The 24,167-nt window shown below is 44.3% G+C and overlaps 1 protein-coding gene across 3 annotated transcripts in view; it reads left to right on the top strand.

Moving 5' to 3' along the window:
* Positions 1-24,167, top strand: part of Pygo1 (pygopus family PHD finger 1) — a 32,776-nt gene that overhangs the window by 7,225 nt on the left and 1,384 nt on the right. The window contains exons 2-4 of one of the 3 annotated variants that reach the window (XM_045160769.1): positions 10,995-11,080; positions 13,271-14,426; positions 19,578-19,853. In XM_045160769.1, the coding sequence (XP_045016704.1) occupies positions 10,995-11,080; positions 13,271-14,404 (1,220 nt within the window). In that variant the 3' untranslated portion in view covers positions 14,405-14,426; positions 19,578-19,853. Of the gene's footprint in view, positions 1-10,994; positions 11,081-13,270; positions 14,679-19,577; positions 19,854-24,167 lie in introns of those variants that run through there. The other 2 variants (XM_045160771.1, XM_045160770.1) reach the window with 2 other exon arrangements.

Raw genomic sequence — 24,167 nt, 5'->3', positions numbered from 1 at the left:
TGGTCACCCTCAGCTAAGATGGAAGCTTCCCAGCTGCTTCTGTCGGCGCTGCTTCTGCAGGCTCAGGTGGGGGCTCCCACGTCCCCCAGGGTCCCGTGCTCACCCCCAGCATAGCACTGGACACATCACATTGTATGAAAGGAGTTACAGGGGCCACAGGGGTAGTTCAGTGGTCGAGCGATCTCACAGAAGGCCCAAGGCCCTGGGTTCAATCCCCAGCACTGCTAACTAAATAAAATGTTTCAGAAAGAAAGGACGCATTCGCCTCCAAGTTGCTGAAGAGTGAACACCCCAAACAATCCTGACGTACCACCAAGAAGAGAGAAAGAAAGGAAGGATGTGGGTAGGGAGCAGAGGCTGGGAGGTGGCTCAGTGACTAAAGGCACTTGTTTTCAGGGCTGGCCAGCACGAGTTCAGTTCTCCAGTACCGATGTAAAGCCAGAAGCACAAGTGGTTCATGTATCTGGAGTTCATTTGTAGGCAAGAGGCCCTAGCATACCTATACTCACTTTCTCTCTTTCTCCTTGCAAAGAAACAATCTTTTTTATTTTTATTTTTGTTTTTTGAGGTAGGGTCTCACTCTAGCCCAGGCTGACCTGGAATTCATTATGGAGTCTCAGGGTGGCCTCGGACTCTTGGTAATCCTCCTACCTCTGCCTCCCAAGTGCTGGGAGTAAAGGCGTGCGCCACTACACCAGGCTAAATAAACAGTCTTTAAAAAAAAATTATTGCTGGGTGTTGTGGCATACACTTAGAATCCCAGCACTCCAGAGGCTTAGGTAGGAGGATGGCCATGAGTTCAAGGCTAGCCTGGACTGGAGTGAGACCCTGCCTTGAAAACAAAAAATATCTGTAAGGGGTTGGGGAGATGGCTTAGTAGTTTATAAAGACACTTACTTGCAAAGTCCGTAGCCTGGATTCCATTCCCCAACACCCATGACAGGCAGACACACGGCATGGTGCATACATCTGACAGTTCACTCCTGCAGAAGTCTGTAGTCATGAACACTGAACGTTGAACCGTGGCTGCCGGTAAGCGAGGGACATGGGCAGTTGGTACCGAATGGACATAGAGTTTCAATTTTGCAATATGACAAAGTTCTGCAGATAAGTTGAGCAGAGTGTGAATGTGTGTAATACTCCCAAAATGTATGCTTAGAAATAGTTGCGAAGATGACCCTATCCTGAAAAAAAAAATACCCAAAAAGCATAAATACAGATTTTTTTTTGGTCTTTTTTTTTTTCTTAGAGAATTGCCATGCCAGGGCCTCAGCCTCTGCAATCAAATTCTAGATGCTTGTGCCACCTAATGGGCTTGTGCAATCTTATGCTTGCCTCACCTTGGTGCATCTGGCTAACGTGTGATCTGGAGAATAGAACATGGGTCCTTAGGCTTCAGAGGCGAGTGCCTTAACTGTGAAGCCATCTCTCCAGCCCTGGTCTTTTTTTTTATTAAGTGTAATTTACTTATATTTTGAGAGAAAGAGAGAGAGAGAATGGGCGCTTCAGGACCTTCAGCTCCTGCAAATGAACTGCAGATGTATGCGCCACCTTGCACATCTGGCTGACATGGGTGGGTCCTGGGGAATCTAACCTGGATCCTTTGGCTTTGCAGGCAAGTACCTTAACCACTATGCCACCTCTGCAGCCCTTTTTTTTTTTGTTTTTTTTTTTTTGAAGCAGGGTCTCACACTAGCCCAGGTTGACCTGGAACTTACTCTGTAACCCAGGCTGGCCTCAAGCCCACAGTGATCTTCATACCTCAGGCTTCCAAGTGCTGGGATTATAGTGATGAACTGCCACTTCCTGCCAGATGGTTTAAGATAATACATTTGAAGAGAAATAAAAGCTTTGAATGCTTTCCTTAATGATTTGGTAGAGCTAAACGTTGTGTTGTGATGTCCAGAACTCTTAAGATGACTATGAAAATACCCCACCTACTAGTGTGCACGTACCCTCTGAGCCCAGGACTTGGAACTTCATGGGTTTTAACCCTTGATTAGCTGACTTCTGAGAGGACAGGACCTAACAGAGGAGGCCCCTAAGAGCAGACGGTTCTCTGCACCTGTTGAAGAAGAGAGACTCAGAGACTCGATGCACATGGAGGGTTTGACGGACCATGGCTGGTGTGAAGGCAGAGAGAGTGGACAGCTGGGATAAGAGAAGAGTGAGCCAGAGGCCAGCCTGGGCTTCATAGCAAGAGCCTGTCTGAACATCAGTAGAGGGTTAGCGACATGGCTCAATTGTTAAAGACTCTTGCTTGCAAAGCTTGATGGCCTGGGTTCAATGCACCAGTACCTGCATAAAGCCCAATGCACAGAGTGATGCACGCGTCTAGAATTCCATTTGCAGTGGCAGGAGGCACTGGACCCAGTCGCCTCCCCCTACAAGCAAACAAACAAACGAACATCAGTGTAGAGTGTCATAGCCAAAGGTAGGGCCGTTGACAGCTGCTAGGAACTGAAGGCTGGTGGCCAGCAAGAAGAGCAGAGGCCTGGTCCTTCAAACTGAATTTGGCCACAGGCAGAATGGGCTTGAGGACTCATACGTGTCCCAGAGGTGAACTACTGATGTCTGGAAGGTACCAACTATTTCAGTGGATGCTGTGCTGGTTTGATCCAGGTGTCCCCCATAAACTCTTGTGTTCTAAAGGCTAGGTCCCGACCTGATGGCATTTGGGAATCAGAGTCTTGTCAGAGGAGGTATGTTGTTGGAGGTGGGCTTACGGTTGTTACAGCCAGCTTCCTCTTGCCAGTGACAGGCACACTCTGCGGCCACATTTTCCCCTGCCTTCATGGAGTTTCCCCTCCAGTAAGCCCTTTCCTCCCACAAGCTGCTTTTTGTTTTGTTTTGTTTTGTTTTTCAAGGTAGGGTCTCACTGTAGCCCAGGCTGACCTGAAATTCACTATGTAGTTTCAGGGCGGCCTGGAACTCATGGCGATTTTCCTACCTCTGCCTCCCGAGTGCTGGGATTAAAGGCGTGCACCACCACACCCGGCTCACAAGCTACTTTTGATCGGGTGCTTTGTACCAGCAACGTGACAGTAACTGCAACAGGTGCCATTGTCTTATTAAACAAGGTGGCAGGAGGTCTGGGAAGGTGGTTCAGTGATTAAAGATGTTTGCTTGCAAAGCCTGTTGGGCCACCTTCAATTCCCTAGGCACCCACGAAAGCCAGATGGGCATTTCTTTGCAGTGGCAGGAGACCATGATGCATGTGTACACATACTTGCAAATAAATGATTTTTTTTTGCGGGGGAGTGTTTGTTTTTGAGGTAGGGTCTCACTCTAGCTGAGGCTGACCTGGAATTCACTATGTAGTCTCAGGGTGGCCTCGAACTCACAGCAATCCTCCTACCTCTGCCTTCCAAGTGCTGGGATTAAAGGCGTGTGCCAACACTCCTGGCTAAATAATTTTTTTTTAAAGTGATAGGTTGCTTCAAGACTGCTGAGTCAGTGAAGAGGTGGTTAGGAAGCATGTCATCACCAAAGAAGTCAAACTAGATCTTCTTTTTTAAATCCTCTGGCTATGGTGGATTTCCCCCCCCCCCATTTGCAAATAAATTAAAAATGTTTTTTTTTAATTTTTTATTTATTTATTTGAGAGCGACAGACACAGAGAGAAAGACAGATAGAGGGAGAGAGAGAGAATGGGCGCGCCAGGGCTTCCAGCCTCTGCAAACGAACTCCAGACGCGTGCGCCCCCTTGTGCATCTGGCTAACGTGGGACCTGGGGAACTAAGCCTCGAACCGGGGTCCTTAGGCTTCACAGGCAAGCGCTTAACCGCTAAGCCATCTCTCCAGCCCAAAAATGTTTATTTTTTTAAAAAAAGTTTATTTAGCTGGGCACACGCTTGGGAAGGCAGAGGTAGGAGGATTGTTGTGAGTTTGAGGCCAGCCTGAGACTACATAGTGAATTCCAGGTCAGCCTAGGGTAGAGCGAAACCCTACCTCAAAAAACAAAAAAAAGAAAAACACAAAAGTTTATTTTGCATATGTGTATGTGTGCACGCATATGTGGGGCCAGAGGACCACCTCAGATCAGCCTCCCCTTCCACGTCTTTGAGGCATGCTCCATCCTATCACCGGCCTTTCATGGGCTTCCGGGAACTTCTCTCCGCCTCCCCTTTGGCCGTGGGTGTCCTGGGATTACAGAGACCTGCTGTAGCTTCTGGCTTTTGGGCAGAGTGTGCGGTTCCAAAGTCAGGGCCCAGACTTGCACGGCCAGGGCTTCTTCCACCGAGCCATCTCCCCGCCCCGAACCTTGCCCTTGACTTTGAGTAAAACGCTGCGGGTAATTGAAAGACATCAAGCGCAGCCTTGCCTGCGCTGCTCCAGGTGACGCCTGGCTAAGATGAGGCGGCGGACCATCGTTAGCACCTAAAATAAGACTTGGCCCTTGGACATCTGAAAAACACTCGGTTTCTCTGCTGAGCCTTCCAGAAGCAAGGGTCGGGGAGAATTTGCTATTCCAGATAGAATTCCAATATGCAAATATAACACGTTTTGTTTATCCATTCACCATTGATTTTTTTCCTACTTGGGAATTTATGAATTATGCTGCTGCAGACATTCATTTTCAAGTCTTTGTATGGACATACAGTTGTCAGCTCTCTAGAGTACATACCTAGAAGTGGAAATTGGATTAACCCCAGGGCCTTGCATGTGTGGGGTAAGTGCTCTACCACTGAACCACAGCCCTAGCCCTCTTGTAGTTTTTTAAAAATATATTTTATTTATTTATTTAAGATAGAGAAAGAGGCAGAGAAAGACAGAGTGAGAGAGAAGGAGTGTGCCAAGGCCTCCAGCCACTGCAAATTAACTCCAGATGCATGCGCCCCCTTGTGCATCTGGCTTACACAGGTCCCAGAGAATTGAACCTGGATCCTTTGGCTTTGCAGGCAAGCGCCTTAACCGCTAAGCCATCTCTCCAGCCCTCATCTAGTTCTTTTTTTTTTTTTTTAAATTAATTTATTTATTTGAGAGCGACAGACACAGAGAGAAAGACAGAGGGAGAGAGAGAGAATGGGTGCGCCAGGGCTTCCAACCTCTGGAAACAAACTCCAGACGCATGCGCCCCCTTGTGCATCTGGCTAACGTGGGTCCTGGGGAACCGAGCCTCGAACCAGGGTCCTTAGGCTTCACAGGCAGGCGTTTAACCGCTAAGCCATCTCTCCAGCCCCCTCTTCTAGTTCTTAATATCATATCACTACAGATAATATTACAGAAGATTGAACTAAATCAATCATAAAATAGGAAAACATTTCACTGAAGGAAAATAATGATGGGGAAACCTCAAAGATGAACATTTCTTTTCCTGTATAGGTTTTTTTTTTTTAATTATTTATTTGAGAGAGACAGAAAAACAAGGAGAGAGATACAGAGAGAAAACATCTCTATTAGGGCCTCTTGCCGTGGTAAGTGAACTTCACACACATGCACCACTTTGTGCGTATGGTTTGACGTGGGTACAGGTGAATCAAACTCAGGCCATCAAGCTTTGCAAGCAAACTTTTAACTGCTGAGCTATCTCTCCAGCTTCAGGTTTTTGTTGTTGTTGGTGGTGATGGTTTGTTTGTTTCACAGCAGGGTTTCACTCTAGCCCAGGCTGACCTGTAATTCATTCTGTAACCCAGGCTGGCCTCAAATTGACTATGATCCTTCTACCTCAGCCCCTAGTGGTGTGATTAAAGGCATGCACCACCATGCCCAGCTCTGTGTAGGCTTTTGTGCAAATTCTTTTTTTTTTAATGTTTTTATTTAGTTATTAGACAAAGAGTGAGAGAGAGTGAGAGAGAAAGAATGGACACATCAGGGCCTCCAGCCACTGCAAATGAACTCCAGATGCATGTGCCCCCTTGTGCATCTGGCTAACGTAGGTCCTGGGGAACTGAACCTGGGTCCTTTGGCCTTGCAGGCAAACGCCTTAACTGCTAGGTCATCCCTCCATCCCAAATTATTATTATTTTTTTTTGTTTTTTTTATTTTGAGGTAGGGTCTCACTCTAGCCCAGGCTGACCTGGAATTCACTATGGAGTCTCAGGGTGGCCTCAAACTCATGGCAATCCTCCTACCTCTGCCTCCCAAGTGCTGGGATTAAAGGCATGCGCCACCACGCCCGGCCAAATTGTTTTTTTTTTTAATTATTAATTTTTTATTGACAATTTCCAAAAATGTAGACAATAACCCATGGTAATTCCCTCCCTCCCCCATTGTGCAAACAAATTTTCATTTCTCTAGGGTATATATGTAGGAGAGGAACTGCTGGGTCATATGGTAGCTTGATGTTTAAGTCTTCCAGGAATTACCAAACTGTTTTGCACATTGGCTACACATTTGACATTTCCACCTGCTAAGAAAGTGCTTCAGTTTTTCCACACCCCTGCCAGCGCTTGTTAAATATTGATTATAGCCATCCCGTTGGACTTAGCATCTCCTTGGAGATGTGATTTGCATTGATAAAATGACTAGTGATGTCATGTCTTTTCATGTACTCATTAGAAATTCATATATCTGCGTTAGAAAAATGTTGATTCAGGTCCTTTGACTATTTTTAGATCTTGTGTTTTTTGTGGGGGGAGGATCTGGTTCTGTTGTTAGAATTCTCTTCGTGTTTTTGTTTTTTGTTTTTTTTTTTTTTTGGTTTTGTGAGGTAGGGTTTCACTCTAGCCCAGGCTGACCTGGAATTCACTATGTAGTCTCAGGGTGGCCTCGAGCTCATGGCGATCCTCCTATCTTTGTCTCCCAAGTGCTGGGATTAAAGGCATGCACCACCATTCCCGGCTCTTTTTTTTTTTTTTTCTCCAAATTTTTATTAACAACTTCCATGATTATAAAAAATATCCCATGGTAATACCCTCCCTTACCCCACTTTCCTCTTTGAGACTCCATTCTCCATCATATCCCCTCACCATCTCAATCAGTCTCTCTTTTATTTTGATGTCATGATCTTTTCCTCCTCTTATGATGGTCTTGTGTAGGTAGTGTCAGGCACTGTGAGGTCATGGATATCCAGGCCATTTTGTGTCTGCGGGGGAGTATGTAATGAGGAGTCCTACACTTTCTTTGGCTTTTACATTCTTTCCGCCACCTCTTCCGCATTCGACCCTGAGCCTTGGAAGGTGTGATAGAGATATTGCAGTGCTGAGCACTCCTGTCACTTCTTTCCAGCACCATGATGCCTTCTGAATCATCCCACGGTCACTGCCATCTGAAAAGAGAAGATTCTCTATCAAAAGTGAGAGTAGCATTAATATAAGGGTATGAACATTAAGAGAAGTGCTTACTGGGCAGTTTGACAAGCATAGTATATGTATTTATCCAGACATCAGCAGACGTTACACCCCTAGGGCTCATGACTACCCCTGTTGTAGGTTTTCAGTATCAGGGATGTATTCCCTCCCATGGAGCAAACCTCCAATCCAATTAGAGGGCAGTTGGTTTCCACCATGACAGATGTGCCACTATTGCACCCATTGGCTCATTTGGCCAGGCTGGTCAAATATAAGGCTTGCAGTGTCCACTGTTGAGTATCTTCACTGGTGATTTCTCTTTCTCCCATTGAACTGCAAGCAGAATGACTTCTTCCAGCTTTCTGTCAGCTGGTCTACATGGAGGTGGTTATCAGCTCAGTTCCTCCTCCTTTTTTTTGAGACACATTCTAATGTAGTACAGACTGACCTCAAACTTTGCATCTTCCCTCCAGCTTCAGGAGGGTGGGGTTACAGGCACGCAACACAACACCTGGATCAAGTTAGAAGAAATCTTTTTTTTTTTTTTTTTGGTTTTTCCATGTAGGGTGTCACTCTAGCCCAGGCTGACCTGGAATTCAATATGGAGTCTCAGGGTGGCCTTGAACTCATGGCAGTCCTCCTACCTCTGCCTCCTGAGTGCTGGGATTAAAGGCGTGCGCCACCACGCCCAGCTAGAAGAATTTTTCATGCTATCTGATTGCTGTTTTGTTTTGTTTGAAGTGAGATTTCTTGTAGACCAAGCTGGGTATGACCTTTGAATTTTTGATCCTCCTGCTTTCCCCTCCCTAGTGCTGGGCTGATAGGCCTGAAACTCAGAGGACATGTACTATGTAAGGGTGTGTGAGGACAGCACTGAAGGCTTTTCTTAAGTCTTTAGCATTCAGAGATCAGTCTAAAGTATTTACAAATAAAATGATGTGATATCTGAGTTGACTTCAAAATGGGATTTCAGGAGGGAGAAGAGGGAGCAGTGTTGAGAAACAAAATTGATCTGGTGGAGTATGGGTCAATTTCATAGACTTCACAATTCTTCATAATAAAAAGATTTTTTATTGCAGGGGTGGTTTGAAGTAGAGTTTGCTATAGCCCAGGCTGACCTGGAATTCACTGTGTAGGCTCAGATTGGCCTCGAATTCATGACGATCCTCCTGCCTCTGCCTCCTGAGTGCTGGGATTAAAGGTGTGCACCACCACACCTAGCTATATGGATTTTAATCATAACAAAAAAGAAAGGTTTGGAAACACCATAAGTCTTCATTAGGGAGGGACAGGGTTTTCTTGTTTGTTTGTTTTGTGTGTGTGACTGTGCTGGGCATACCAGGGTCTCATGCCACTGCAAATGAATGCTCATCTGACTTTATGTGGATAGCTGGGGAATTGTACCCAGGCTGGCAGGCTTTACAAGCAGGAGCCTTTAACTGCTGAGCCATCTCCCCAGTTCAGTAGGACTTGTCTGGTATTGACTTGTCATATATATATACATATACATACATACATACATATATAATACACACACATATATATATGTGTATGTGTGTGTGTGTGTGTGTGTGTGTGTGTGTGTGTGTGTGTGTGTGTATGGCACCATTTAGTGAAGGGTGATATATAGTTACACGAGGGGACACCACTCACTCAGTAAGGAGCAAAGCAGTTCTATATGGAGGGACTAGAATGATCTTCAAGTAAGCAAACAAGGTAAAGACTAATTTTTTGTTTTGTTTTGTTTTCTGAGGTAGAGTCTCACTGTAGCTCAGGCTGATCTGGAATTCACTAAGTAAATCTCATGCTGGCCTCAAAATTATAGTGATCCTCCTACCTCTGCCTCCCAAGTGCTGGGATTAACGTCATGGGCTATCATGCCCAGCAAAGACTAGGTTTTTTTAAAAAACATTTTATTTATTTATTTATTTGATAGAGAAAGAGGGAGAGATAATGGGTACGCCAGGGCCTCCAACTGCTGCAAACAAACTCCAGATGCATGCACCCCCTTGTGCATCTGGCTAACGTGGGTCCTGGGGAATCAAACCTGGGTCCTTTGGCTTTGCAGGCAAACGCCTTAACCACTAAGCCATCTCTCCCGCCCCAAAGACTAGTTTTTATGTGCCACCACTTGTGTCCTCCTAAAGAGATACTATATTTGAATATGTCTATATTGCCCTTAGGAAGAGCGACCCCAAGCTGGTAACAGAGGTGGACAGAGAGACAAGGACCTGGATGGCTGAGTCTTAATAGTGGAAGGGAAGGTGGGCGTACTTGTACCAGCCATCATCCCAGCATGAGGAGGCTGAGGCAGGAGGACTTCCCAGAGTTCAAGGCCAGTTTGGGCTACATGGTTTCAGGTCAGCCTACAGAGTAGAACCTTATTTCAAAAAAAGGGATAAACTGAGCGTCGTGGCACAGGCCTTTAATCCCAGCACTTGGGAGGCAGAAGTAGGAAGAATGCTGTGAGTTTGAGGCCACCCTTAGACTACATAGTGACTTCCAGGTCAGCCAGGGCTAGAGTGAAACCCTCCCTAAGGGGAAAAAAAGGGGGGATAAAAATACTTATTTAAAAAATATTTTATATATTTATGACAGAAAGAGGCAGAGAGAGAAAGGGTGGGGGAGAATGGGTACACCAGGGCCTCTAGTCACTGCAAATGAACTCCAGATACATGTACCACCTTGTGTATCTGGCTTATGTGGATACTGGGGAATCAAACCTGGGTCCTTAGGCTTCTCAGGCAAGATCCTTAATTGCTAAACATCTCTCCAGCCCAAAGTACTTATTTTTCATTAAAAGAATCATAAAAGCTGGGTATGGTTGCTCACGACTTTAATTCTACCACTTGGGAGACTCCAGTGGGAGGATCTCTATGGGGGGGAATAACAAAAACTTTTGTGTCGCATTTACTTATTTGTCTGTTTATTTGGGGGAGAGAGAAGTAAGGGAGAGAGAATGGGTGGGCCAGGTCCTCCTGCCACTGCAAACAAACTCCAGAGGCATGTACCACTTTGTGCATCTGGCTTTACATGGGTAAGCTGAACCCAGGCTGTCCGGCTTTGCAAACAAGTGCCTTTAACCATGAAGCAATCTCTCCAGCCCCACGTGTTGCATTTTTTGGGAGGCGGGGTTTCCAGGTACAGTCTCACTCTGGCCTGGGCTAAACTGGAATTCACTCTGTAGACGCAGACTAGCCTTGAACTCCCAGTGATCCTCCTGCCTCAGGCTCCCAAATTCTGGGATTAAATGTGTGCACCTCCACGCCTGGCTCACGTTGCTTTTACCAGACAAAAGTAGAAAACATGTTAGCATATGTCAGGCTTTGACGAGAATGCCTCCCACAGGATCATGTGGTAAGACACCTGGTCCCCAGCTGGTGGTGTATTTTGTGAGGTTCTATAAACTTTAGGAGGGAGAGTTTGATGGAGGAAGTGTAGCTCTTGGTGGCTGAGCCTTTGAAAGTTATACTTGATCCCACGTCTCTTTCTTGCCCTTTGCATCTTGTACACATTGAGGGGAAAAGAGTCTTTTCCATACATTGTAGCCATGATCTACCCAGTGCCTGGGGCAATTGGCCATGCACAGAAACCTCTGAAACTGTGAGTAGAATAATCTTCCTCTCTTAGGTGACTTCAGCCACTTTGTTGTTACAGTAAGAAGAGAGGCAACATAAGCTGATTGCATAGATGTTGTGAGGGACATAGGTGACTTACTTAGATGTGTAAGTACTGTCAGGATCTTTTTTTTTTTTTTTTCAGGTGGTGATAGTGGACTGGATGGGTTAGGAGGACCAAACATACAACTTGGAAGCCCAGATAAGAAAAAACGCAAGGCGAATGCACAGGTAAACTAATATTTCCTTGGTAAGTTTTCAGTTGTTGCTGTGTTCCAACTGAGAAGTGATGTTAAAATATGGGTCTGGGTTTCATTTCCCATCCTCATTCAAAACCTCAAAGTGGGTTCTGCCCTCCCTCACTGCTTGGTTTTCTAATTCTTTTATTTTTATTTATTTAGTTTAGTTTTTCAAGGTAGGTCTCACTGTAGCCCAGGCTGACCTAGAACTCACTATGTAATCTCAGGGTTCAAACTCACGGTGATCCTCCTACCTCTGCCTTCCGAGTGCTAGGATTAAAGGCATGTGCCACCACGCCCAGCTTCAAATTTTTTAATTTTATAAAGATATTTTGTTTATTTACTATTTGAGAGAGAGGGAAGAGAGAGAGGTAGGGATAATATGGACATGCCAGGGCCACCTGCAAACAAACCAAACTTAAGATACATGCATTCAGACACATTTTACATGGGTACTGGGGAACCTAACCATCAGGCTTTGCAAGCAAGCTGACTTTAACCTCTGAGTCATCTCTCCAGTGTGTGTGTGTGTGTGTGTGTGTGTTTTAAGCTACTAGCTGTTTTTGATGATAGGCCTGGAGATGATTGGTGCAGAAAGTGTGAGTCAGGCACAGTAGCTCAAGTCCTAGAATCCCAACGCTTGGGAGGCTGAGGGTGGAGATTGCTACAAATGGGAAGCTGACCACTGAATAAGATGCTGCCTCAAACAAACCAACAACAAAAAGAAAGTGTCAGCAGATAGTGTGGTGGTGCACAACTTTAATCCCAGCATTCAGGAGGGGAGGCAGAGGTGGGAAGATTGCTAGTTAGTTCAAGACCACCTTGAGACTCCATAGTGAATTCCAGGTCAACTTGGGCTAGATCGAGACCCTACCTTGAAAAATCAAAAAATAAAAATTAAAAAAAAAAGTATAGGCAGACAAATTAAAGTACTTGTTCTTAAACCTGAATTAAAGGCTTTATGTAGCTGGGCATAGTGGTGCATGCCTTTAATCTCAGCACTCAGGAGGCAGAGGTAGGTAGAATGATAACCATAAGTTCAAGGCCACCCTGAGACTACATAGTAAATTCCAGGTTAACCTGGGCTAGAGTGAGACCCTGCCTCGAAAAACCAAAATAAATAAATAAAGGTTTTCTTTATTTATTTGCAAGCTGAGAGAAAGAGAGGAGAGGAGAGAGACAGAGAGAATGGGTGTGCTAAGGCCTCCATCCTCTGCAAATGAACTTCAGAAGCATGTGCCACTTTGTGCATCTAGCTTTATTTATTTGTAAGGGGAGAGAGAGAGAATATGGGCATATGAGCCTCTAGCCATTGCAAACAAACTCCAGATGTATGCACTACTTTGTGCATTTTTTTAAAAATATTTATTCATTTATTTGAGAGCAACAGACACAGAGAGAAAGACAGATAGAGGGAGAGAGAGAGAATGGGCGCGCCAGGGCTTCCAGCCTCTGCAAACGAATTCCAGACGCGTGTGCCCCCTTGTGCATCTGGCTAACGTGGGACCTGGGGAACCGAGCCTCGAACCGGGGTCCTTAGGCTTCACAGGCAAGCGCTTAACCGCTAAGCCATCTCTCCAGCCCACTTTGTGCATTTTTTGAGGTAGGGTCTCATTCTAGCTCAGGCTGACCTGGAATTCACTCTGTATTCTCAGGGTGGCCTCAAACTCTCGACAATCCTCCTACTTCTGCCTCCTGAGTGCTGGAATTAAAGGCGTGCGCCACCACACCTGGCTTTATTTTCTTTTTTAAATGAAAGAAACATATATAAGTTTTATTAATTTTGTTTATTTATTTGAGAGAGGAAAAGAGGCAGAGAGAGGGAGAGAGTGAATGGGTGTACCAGGGCATTCAGCTGCTGCAAACGAACTCCAGATGCATGTGCCACCATGTGCGTCTGGCTTACATGGGTACTGGGGAATTGAACCTGGGCCTTTTGGTTTGTAGGCAAGCAACTTAACCGCTAAGCCATCTCTCTAGGCCAGAAACATGTATAACTTTATCACCATGTATCATTAAATATTAACAGTTGTGATTGACAGGGCAGGTAACGATGATACTAAACTTTTATAAGGTCTCAAGAGGGATTTCACTAAAGCCAGGATCATGGGTGTTAAGGTGACAGAGCACTTACAGTGACTTCCCTAATGATTAACCTGTGTTTTCCTTCACACTCTTCCAGGGAGCTTCCTTCCCTCCACTATCTGAGTACGCCCCACCACCAAATCCAAACGCTGACCATCTGGTGGCTGCCAATCCCTTCGATGACAACTACAGTGCCATCTCCTACAAACCGCTGCCTGCATCCAATCCGTACCTGGGCCCTGGCTACCCCAGCTTTGGGGGCTACAGCACATTCAGGATGCCACCTCACGGTCCCCCAAGGATGTCCTCTCCCTACTGCGGCCCTTACTCACTCAGGAACCAGCCGCATCCCTTCCCCCAGAACCCCTTGGGCATGGGCTTTAATCGACCTCACACTTTTAACTTTGGGCCGCCTGACAGTGCAAGCTATGGAAACCCATCCTATAACAACGTCCTGACTCAGAATGTTAACATGCCCAATCAGCATTTCAGGCAGAATCCTGCTGAAAACTTCGGTCAGATCCCTCCCCAGAATGCCAGCCAAGTACCTAACCCCGATCCGGCATCTAACTTCATCCCTGGAAACAATTCAAATTTTACCCCTCCCTTAGAACCGAATCACTCTTTCATTCCTCCCCCAAATACTTTCGGCCAAGCAAAAGGGCCACCACCGCCTCCGAAGCAAGACTTCAGCCAGGGCGCAGCCAAGGCCACCAATCACAATTCCTCTGCCCACCTGCCAAACTCGGGTCTGGATGACCCAGGGAGTCAGGGCAGCCTGGAGCTGAAGAACGTTACCCCCCGGGGCAACGCGGCCAGCCAAGAGAGCAGCAGGGCGAGCGGCGCGGAGGCGCCCGCCACCAACAGCCATGCCAACGGGACGCAGGGCAAGCCCCGCCCGCCGCGGGGAGCCGCCGAGTGCGCCCCCGAGAAGAGCGGTAAAGCCGCCGGGCACCCCGGCCGGCACGGCCACTTGTCCTCCGACCCGGTGTACCCTTGCGGGATCTGTACGAACGAGGTGAAGGATGACCAGGATGCCATCCTGTGTGAGGCCTCGTGCCAGAAGTGGTTCCACCGCGTCTGTACGGGCATGACGGAGACCGCCTACGGCCTGCTCACCGCGGAGGCCTCGGCAGTGTGGGGCTGCGACGCCTGCATGGCCGACAAGGACGTCCAGCTGATGCGCACCAGGGAGCCCTTCGGGCCGCCTGCAGTGGGCAGCGATGCCTAGGCACCAGCGTTCACTGCAGCGGGTGGGTTTTTTTTTGTTTTTTTTTTTTCTCTCTTGTGTGTAACAGAGGTTTGGTGACATAGGGTTTTAATGCTTTACATTATTTTTTTTTTTTGATTCACATGCTAAAATCATGACTTTTTAATTCTTAATATTATGCTTATGACTAGTGCAAACTTGGTATTGTTTCGGTTTTCTCTCTTAAATGAGAACAATGTATGTGGAGGTGCTGTGGAAATGTTTATAAATAAATGCTAGTTATATTTATCATAAACATGAAAGCCTCATAAAGCTTCAAAATAATGTACAACAAAGGTAGGTGGGTTTTAACTTTGAACTTTAGGACCATTAGAAACTATGTCAGTGATGAAGTCTAGCCTTGTTGCATTGAAAATTTAGTTCAAAGAGCTTTTTTCAAGAATCCATTTAACATGTTTTTCAGGCACAATATATGTAGCTATAGATGGGAAAGCACATATAGTTTAATAGATTTTTTTTTTTTTTCGAGGTAGGGTTTCACTCTAGCCCAGGCTGACCTGGAATTCACTATGGAGTCTCAGGGTGGCCTCGAACTCACGGTGATCCTCCTACCTCTGCCTCCCGAGTGCTGAGATTAAAGGCATGCACCACTAGGCCCAGCAGTGTAATAGAATTTTTTGAGGCAGAGTCTCACTGTAGCCCAGGCTGACCTGGAACTGAATCTGTAGTCTCAGGCTGGCCTAAACTCACCATGATCCTCCTACCTCAGCCTCCTGACTGCTGGAATTAAAGGTGTGCACCACCATACCCAGTTTAATGGATTAAAAAAAAAAAAGAGTATGAGACCAGATTCCCCTTTCACAGGGGGCCATGCTGAAATCGTTCCAATTCAGTATAAGCGGTGCCTAAGCAAGCACCACAAAAGTCTTGGAAGTAGTGAATTTCATTTCTTTTTCAAATCAGTCTTGACAGGATATCTGTACAGGTACCAGACAGAGATGGGTCATAGCACATAGTAAATCCTCAGTAAGAATTTGTTAACTGACGTGTGGGTTGGATCATGTAAAATTGGTGACCTGTCAGTTGCAAAGTTGGCATTGAGCATGTTTCCCGGTGTACTCTGTAGCGTTACCACGGAGGATGCTCCCAGTCCCCTTTGATCACTCTTGTGTTTTGTTGCTGCTTTCCAGAGATGTAAATAGTGCAGTACCTTCAGGAGGATTGTGCGCGCTTGCTTTTGCCTGGTTTTAGTCCGGGGCATACTGCAAATGAGGACAGGCGGGGTGAGGTGGTGACACCCTTAATCCCAGCACTCGGGAGGCAGAGGTAGGTGGATCACTGAGTTCAAGGCCACCCTGAGGCTACAGAGTGAATTCCAGGTCAGCCTGGACCACAGCGAGACCCGACCTCGAAAAGCCAAACAAAAATAAAAAGGGAGAAGGCTAGGAGGATCTGTGTGCCTGACCTGAGCTGGCTCTGTGCCCCAAGAGCTCCTCAGTAGTGGCTTAAAAAGAAAAGCTTTTCTTTAGAGAGCTGGGTTTGCAAGAGTCTAAGATCGAAATGCATTTTAAATAAAGGTCATCTAAGACTCACGGTGAGGGCTGGAGATATAGTTCAGTGGTTAAAGGCACATGTTGCAAAGCCTGATGACCTGGGTTCAATTCCCCATTACCTGCATAAAGCCAGATGTGCAGTGGCAAATGCGTCTGGAGTTTGCAGTGGCAAGAGGCCCTGGCTTGACCATTCTCTTCCCCATCTCTGTCTGTTTGTCTGTCTGTCTGTCTGTCTCTCTCTATATATATATGTGTGTGTGTGTGTGTGTGTGTGTGTGTGTGTGTGTGTGTGTGTGTATATATATATATATATATATATATATATATATATTTTTTTTTTTTTAAGAGTCAGGGTAGCCAGACATGGTGGTGCTTTAATCCCAGTACTTGGGAGTCATGTTAAGAGGAGCACTGTGAATTCAAGGCCAGCCTGGGACCACAGAGTGAGGTTCCTGTTCAGTCTGGGTGGGTTTACAGTGAGATCCTAACTTACAAATAAGCACTTGAGGCTAGGGCTTCAGACCTAGGAGTTTCTGCTGTGACTGGGACCATATGTGCGCCTGAGAAGGCCCTCGGGAGAACCAGCACAGCTTCCGACTGCACAAGCCCACTTGTGGAGCAGATCACAGCCTGAGACCAAAAAAGACACTAGGGGCCTAAGTGATGGATGGCTTGGCGGGTAAGAATACTTGCTTTACAAGCATGAGGGCCCAAGAAGGCCTGATTCACCCCAAGGTTGATTCCACATCACCCACATAAGCAGTCGGGTATGGCCACGCACACCTATAACCCTGGTTCTGTGGGGAACAGAGACCAGGTAAGTGCCAGAGTTGCTCGCCAACCAGTCTTGACTGAACATGGTAGCTCCAGGTTCAGTGAGACACTCCATCTCAAGGAGACTATGGAAATTGATAGAGAAGGACACCTGATACTCTCCTGTGGCCAACACACACACACACACACACACACACACACACACACAGGATGTGCACATCTTTACATACACCCCTCATATACCACACCACACATACTAAACACACGTGCAAAAAACCTATATACCAAATATTGTGCTGGTCTCTAATGACGCGCCATCATCATCACTGTGACCAGAAACATTCTGAAGATGTCAGTCTGCAAAGGAGATAATTAACTACAGTTTGAACCTAGGGGAAACCATGACAGTAGCAGCATATCAGAAAACAAATTGTGTATGAGATTGACTTAAAAGCATGGTGTTGGAGCCAGGTGTGGTGGCGCATGCCTTTAATTCCAACACTTAGGAGGCAGAGGTAGGAGGACCCTACCTTGGAAAACCAAAAAACAAAAAACAAGAAAAACAAGGTGTTGGCACATAGTAAGTTCTAGGTCAGCCTGGGCTAGACTGGGACCCTACCTTGAAAAACCAAAAGAACCCCGACAAAAAATAAATAAAGTGTTGGGGAGGCGAAGATTGATCAGTGATTAAAGGCACTTACTTGCAAAGCCCTTGGCCCAAGCCACTTCTCTAAGCCAGATGCAAAAAGTGTGGAGATGTCTGGTGTTCATTTGCAGTGACAAGAGACCCTGGAGCACCCATAAACACACATGCACACATGTAAATAATTTTTTTTTTTTGAGGTAGGGTCTCGCTCTAGTTCAGGCTGACCTGGAATTCACTATGTAGTCTCAATGGCCTCGAACTCATGGCAGTCCTCCTACCTCTGCCTCCCGAGTGCTGGGATCAAAGGTGTGCACCACCACACCCGGTTTAAATAAATAACTTAAAAAAATTTTTTGGTTTATTTTTATTTATTTATTTGAGAGCAACTGACAGAGAAAGAGGCAGAGAGAGAAAGAATGGGCACGCCAGGGCTTCCAGCCACTGCAGATGAATTCCAGATGCATGTGCCCCCTTGTGCATTTGGCTAATGAGGGTCCTGTGGAATTGAGCCTCGAACCGGGGTCCTTAGGCTTCACAAGCAAGTGCTTAACCACTAAGCCATCTCTCCAGCCCTAAATAAATAATTTTTAAGGACTGGAAATATGATTCAGAGGTTGAAGACGCTTGCTTGCAAAGCCTGACAAGCAGAGTTCAATTCCCAAATGCTCCTGTGAAACCAGTTGCCCAGGGTGGCGCATGCATCTGGAGTTCGTTCATTTGTAGTGGTAGGAAGCCCTGATGTGCCCATGCGCACTCTGTCTATCTCCTACTGTTTTTTGTTTGTTTGTTTGTTTGTTTGTTTGTTTTTGTTTTTGTTTGCAAGGCAGAATCTCACTCTAACCCAGGCTGACCTGTAACTCACTCTGTAGTCCCAGGGTGGCCTAAAACTCACATGACCCTCCCATCTCTGCCTCCCAAGTGCTGGGATTAAAGGAATGTACCACCATACCTGGGTGTCTCCTCTTTCTCTCTGTCTCTCAAATAAATAAAGAACTATTTAAAAAATAATAATTTAAAGAAGCTATGCCTTGTCAGCACACATGAACCCCATACTTACATCAGAACTTTATCTCCCATGTCCCAAGCCACTAAAGCCTAGTACATTATTTTGTCACATCCGCCCTAAATACTTAGACCTTTATTTCATGGAATACCAGCCTTTCCATCATTTTGGCACATTTCCTCTAAAACATTTCTCAATTAATCAGTAGCTATAGGATTTGAACAGTTTGTGTAGTCTACAGAATGAGGAATTTTGTTTTAAAAAATCAGATATTTAATATCTTGTGGATAGAAAACAGTGGTTTGAGCTGGGTGTGGTGGCACATGCCTTTAATCTCAGCACTCTGGAGACAGAGGTAAGAGGATTGCTGTGAGTTTGAGGCCACCCTGAGACTACATAGTGAATTCCAGGTGAGTCTAGGCCACAGTGATACCCTAACTCAAAAAAGCAATATCAAAACAAACAAACAAAAACAGAAAACAAGGGTTTGGATGCATACTTGATTGACCAAAATTTAACTTTAAAATACAGTGCTTTAATTTTGACATGTAAAACAGCAGTTTCATATGGAACAAGGTAACACAAGTTTCTCTTCATTCACCCTTTAAAAAAATAATCTTTCCTTATTTATTTGCAAAGAGAGAGAGAGAATAAGAGAGAGAAATGGGTGCACCAGGACCTCCAGCCACTGCAAACGAACCCCAGATACATGTGCCACTTTGTGCATCTGGCTTTATGTGGGTCCTAGGGAATTGAACCAGGTCTGTCAGTCTTGCTAACAGGTGCATTTAACCACTGAGCCCTCTTTCCAGACCCCTCATTTACTCTTGATTGGTCAGAATTCAGCACAAAATCTCTTCTATGGCTGTGCAATAGTTAGGAAAAGAAATGTTAGAAACTCTACAATAGGGATTTCTGGTGTGAAAATTTCAACAGTTGAAGCTGGGTGTGGTAACACATGCCTTTAATCCCAGCACTTGGGAGGCAGAGGTAGGAGAATCACCATGAGTTTGAGTCCACCCCGAGACTACATAGTCAATTCCAGGTCAGCCTGGGCTAGATTGAGACCCTACCCGAAAAAAACAAAAAACAAACAAACAAAAATTTCAGCAATTGAAGCAGATTAAAGGTCAGGATTTAGGGGCTCACTGGCATACATATGGTGGTGTTTAATACACACTTGAAGATCTCATGTTGTTTCCATTGTTTTTGTTACAGATAAAATTTCCAAATGTTGAAGGATCTGGCTCTGCTTTTCTTTAAGTTCTGTGGAGTGATGGTTGTTACAAAATGGTATACCGTGTGCTATATGCCTATTCCCAGCATCAAATCATGGCTGGCAGAGAAGAACTAGGTGTTTGAGTAGACCCTGCTGATGCCCTCAGGAGTTAACACTTGACTGGGCTCAGAGGCAAGTTGTGCTCCTTGCTAAAACTGGTTGTGCAGTTCCTTAAACCCTTTATTGCTTACAGGATTTGGGTTTTTTTGTTTGTGTGTGTGTTTGTTTTTCCAAGGTAAGGTCTTGCTCTAGTCCAGGCTGACCTGGAATTCACCACGTAGTCTCGGGTTGGCCTCAAAGTCATGGTGATCCTCTTACTTCTGCTTCCCAAGTGCTGGGATTAAAGGCATGCACCACCACACACAGCTTTGGCTGCTTACCATTTTATTTTATTTTGTTTTATTTTTAAGTTGTTTTTTTTTTTTTGGTTTTTTTTTTTTTGGTTTTTTTTTTTTTTTTTTTTTTTTTTTGGTTTTTCGAGGTAGGGTCTCACTCTGGCTCAAGCTGACCTGGAATTCACTATGTAGTCTCAGGGTGGCCTCGAACTCATGGCGATCCTCCTACCTCTGCCTCCCGAGTGCTGGGATTAAAGACGTGCGCCACCACGCCCGGCTTAAGTTGTTTTTTTTATTGACAACTTCCATAATTTTGACAATAGCCCATGGTAATTCCCTCCCTCTCCCCTCTTTCCCCTTTGCAATTCCACTCTCCACCATACCTCTTTCCCCTCTTAATCAGTCTCTTTTATTTTGATGTCATCATCTTTTCCTTCTGTTGTGATGGTCTTGTGCAGGTAGTGGCAGGCACTGTGAGGTCATGGATATCCAGGCCATTTTGTGTCTGGAGGAACACGTTGTAAGCAGTCCTACCCTTCCCTTGGCTCTTACATTCTTTTTGCCACCTCTTCCACAATGGACCCTGAGACTTGGAAAATGTGATAGATATTTCAGTGCTGAGCACTCCTCTGTCACTTGTCAGAACCATGATGCTTTCTGGGTCATCCCAAGGTTACTGCCATCTGAAAAGAGAAGCTTCTCTAACCAAAAGTGAGAGTAGCATTAGTATATGGGTATGAACATTAAGAGAAGTGCTTACTGGGCAGTTTGGTGAGCACAGTACATATATATATATATTTTTCTTTTTTTTAAGGTAGGATTTCTAGCCCAGGCTGACCTGGAGTTCACTGTGTAGACTCAGGGTAGCTCTGTGTTTCAAATCTCCCACTTTTCCTCTGACCAGAAGTAATTTCTTTGTGGGTTATTGGCTGGCTAGATTTTAAGAGGAAAGAATTTTCTGCTAAGATATAAATGAATATAGTGGAGAATTTAACATTTAATTTCTGTTGTGAAACAAAAATGTTTTTATTGCTGGGCATGATGGCGCACGCCCTTGATCACAGCACTCGGGAAGCAGAAGTAGGAGGATCGCTATGAGTTCAAGGCCACCCTGAGACTACATAATGAATTCCAGGTCAGCCTGGGCCTAGAGCAAGACCCTACATTGAAAAAACAAAACAAAAGGATGGAGAAATGGCTTAGCAGTTAAGGCATTTGCCTGCAAAGCTGAAGGATCCAGGTTCAATTCCCAGGACCCATGTAAGCCAGATGCACAAGATGGTGCATGCATCTGGAGTTCGTTTGTAGCAGGTGGAGGCCCTGGAGTGCCCATTCCCTCTCTCTCTCAAGTAAATAATAACAATAAAATATTTTAAAACAAGAACCCCCAAAAGTTATTTATTTATTTATTTGCAAGGGAGAGAGAAGGAAAAGGGGGGCATGGGCATATCAGGGTCTCTTGATCCTGCAGACAAACTCCATAAGCATGTGCATCTGGCTTTATGTAGGTACAGGGATATCAAACCCAGACCATCAGGGTTTGCAAGCAAGCACCTTTAGTCAATGGGCCATCTCCATGGCCCTCAATTTCTTTGTTTAAAGAGGATCTTCAGATTGAGTCTTTAATACCTAACATTCCAAACAATGAGGACCACATGTCAGGCACTAGAGACTAGAGAAAGCAGAGTTTTTAACAAATTAGCTGCTCCTGTCTCAAGAACCCTCGACTTTCAACTTTTCACAGCTTCCTGCCTAGTGCTTCTAAACTAGGAGGTTTTCCTCTCATTTCCAAATTTCAGTCACTTCCTCTTTATCTCTTTCCCACAAACCCAGAAGAGTGGATTACAGTCACACCTTCATTTTCCAACTTTTGGTACTATGCTGGGGGTTTGGAGACACTGGAGCATGGAGGCTGTCCATGGATGGTACTAATAACCCCTAGACAAATGCTCAAGGGGAGACGAAAGAAAGTGGCCATGTGTGCCAAACACCAACGCACCAGATACTGCCTATATTTGTTTAAAAACTTAATGAAACCCAATGGGTAAGTTTCGACTTTGTCATACCTTGCCAATAGTACATTACTTGTAATTATAGTAAATCTTCCTGTACCTTTCTTGTCTTATAGATAGGTAGATGATGTTGCTCCTTAGTTAAGATGTTATCTTTTATAAAAGAAAGTCCTGCTTCTTATCATGATGTATGTGACTTAAATGATTGTTTCATATTAAAACTATCTTCCTTATGTACTGTTTACATATACCTCTTTTGGGATATTAGTTCAGTACTTTTATACAAATCTGAGTGTGTTCCACATTGGTGACATGAATTTTTACAGTAATTTTTTTTGTTTTGTCCTTAGAGCATGTCTAAAGTAATACATGCATAGTGCTGTGGTCTGTGGCAAAATTACTGTAATTCAAATTGGAAAATAAAAAGTTTCCAGGCTTTGTCCAACATTTCTTCCTATGGCAAAGAAAATTACTATGTAATACTAATGATTTCTTATGCCAGAATGTTTTAAGCTACTCTATGATGTATGTGAGACATCAGTCATTATGAGCTAGTAAAATGGTCGGATGTCTTTGAAATGTGAGAGAGGAGTGCAATTTGGTGTTAGCTATTCGTGCCATTTATAATATAATAAACACTTATTAAAATCTCAATCTACTGTCCATGTGGCAGTAGAAATCTATAATCCCAGCACTTGGAGGATGGGGCAGGAGGATCTGAACTTTGAGAGTACTCTGGATAACAGAGTAAGACTTTACCAAAAAGAAAAAAAATGGCTAAGGAAATGGCTCTGGCTAAAGGTGCTTTCTTACAAAGCCTATTGGCCTGAGTTCACTTCCCTAGCACCCATATAAAACCAGAAATGTGTCACAAAAGTCACAAAATGGGGTGTAGGCATCTAGTGTTCATTTTTCATGTTTAGGAGATAGTGTCTCATTTTAGCCTAGGCTGGCCTGGAACTCACTCTGTAGCTCCAGGCTGGCCTTGAACTCACAGAGATCCTCCTACTTCTGCCTCCCAAATGCTGGGATTAAAGGTGTGTACCACCACACTCAGCTGCATCTGGTGTTCAGAAAGAAAAAAAAAAAAAAGATCTAGTTGTAGGTACAATTTACTGGGGCATTAGCAGTATTTTTTTTATTTATACTACTAAAAATATACAGCATACTTTAAACTGATTTCTTCCTGCCCAAAATGTTATTTACTATAACCAAAACAAGTAGTAACACTAATCATTATTTAAAAAGTTATTAAGATACCATAAAACTTCTCTAATTTATTTAGAATGTGTGACTGTTGATAAAAAGGATGTGGATGTCATTTAACTTGTACTATTTGATGGAAGGATTTGATAATAAAAGGCATAAGGTGGACTTTAGAAATATTTCATCATGAAGGCATGATTTCAGTTTTTATGCTATAGGCTTTAACAACACTAGTTTAGGGGCTGGGAAGATGGCTGAGAGGCTAAATGTGTATGCTTGCAAAGCCCAAGTTCAATTCCCTAGCCACCCATGGAAAGCAAGGTGGGCATTTGCATTTGTTTGCAGCCAAGAACCCCTGTCACACACATACAGACATGTGCAAAGAAATAAATTAATTTGTTAAAAAACACTAGTTTAAAAACATTCTTTGACATTCAATGCAATACCTAAAAACATTACAATAGGTAATACTTCGTCAATGCATATTTGTATATTTGAATAATATTGCGTATGTTTCATAGATATTCAAATTTAGTTTTTATGTCCTAAATTGATCACATTTTACTATATCAGTGAATATATTACAAACTAAATGTTTACCCATGTTGTTCAAGATAGTTCTACACTGTGTTAGACTTGGTGTGGTGACTGTGGTATGTCTTGTATTGTGGATTGTTGACTATTTGTAGGATGATATAGCAATAAATCTCATTCAGTCTTAATATGTTTTAAAATGCCAGATATACTGTGTCATAATCCCATTATATTTGACTTGAATGCCCATATTTTCATAGGTCTATTTTTTGTGTTAAAATTTAGTATTACATGTTAAAGGTTTATCTTGTCTGGTATTTTCACATACAGGTTTTTAGAATGGGGTATATTTCTATTTAAATCATAGAGGTTCAAGAAAGTATTAGTATGAAACAATTCACAAACTGATTTGTGGTAATTTTTTAATAAAGTACCCAATGAA

The sequence above is a fragment of the Jaculus jaculus genome, chromosome 10, assembly GCF_020740685.1.
Source record: "Jaculus jaculus isolate mJacJac1 chromosome 10, mJacJac1.mat.Y.cur, whole genome shotgun sequence".
Taxonomy (NCBI): domain Eukaryota; kingdom Metazoa; phylum Chordata; class Mammalia; order Rodentia; family Dipodidae; genus Jaculus; species Jaculus jaculus.
Note: the sequence above shows the minus strand (reverse complement) of the source record. Positions and strands in the feature narration are given on the sequence as shown.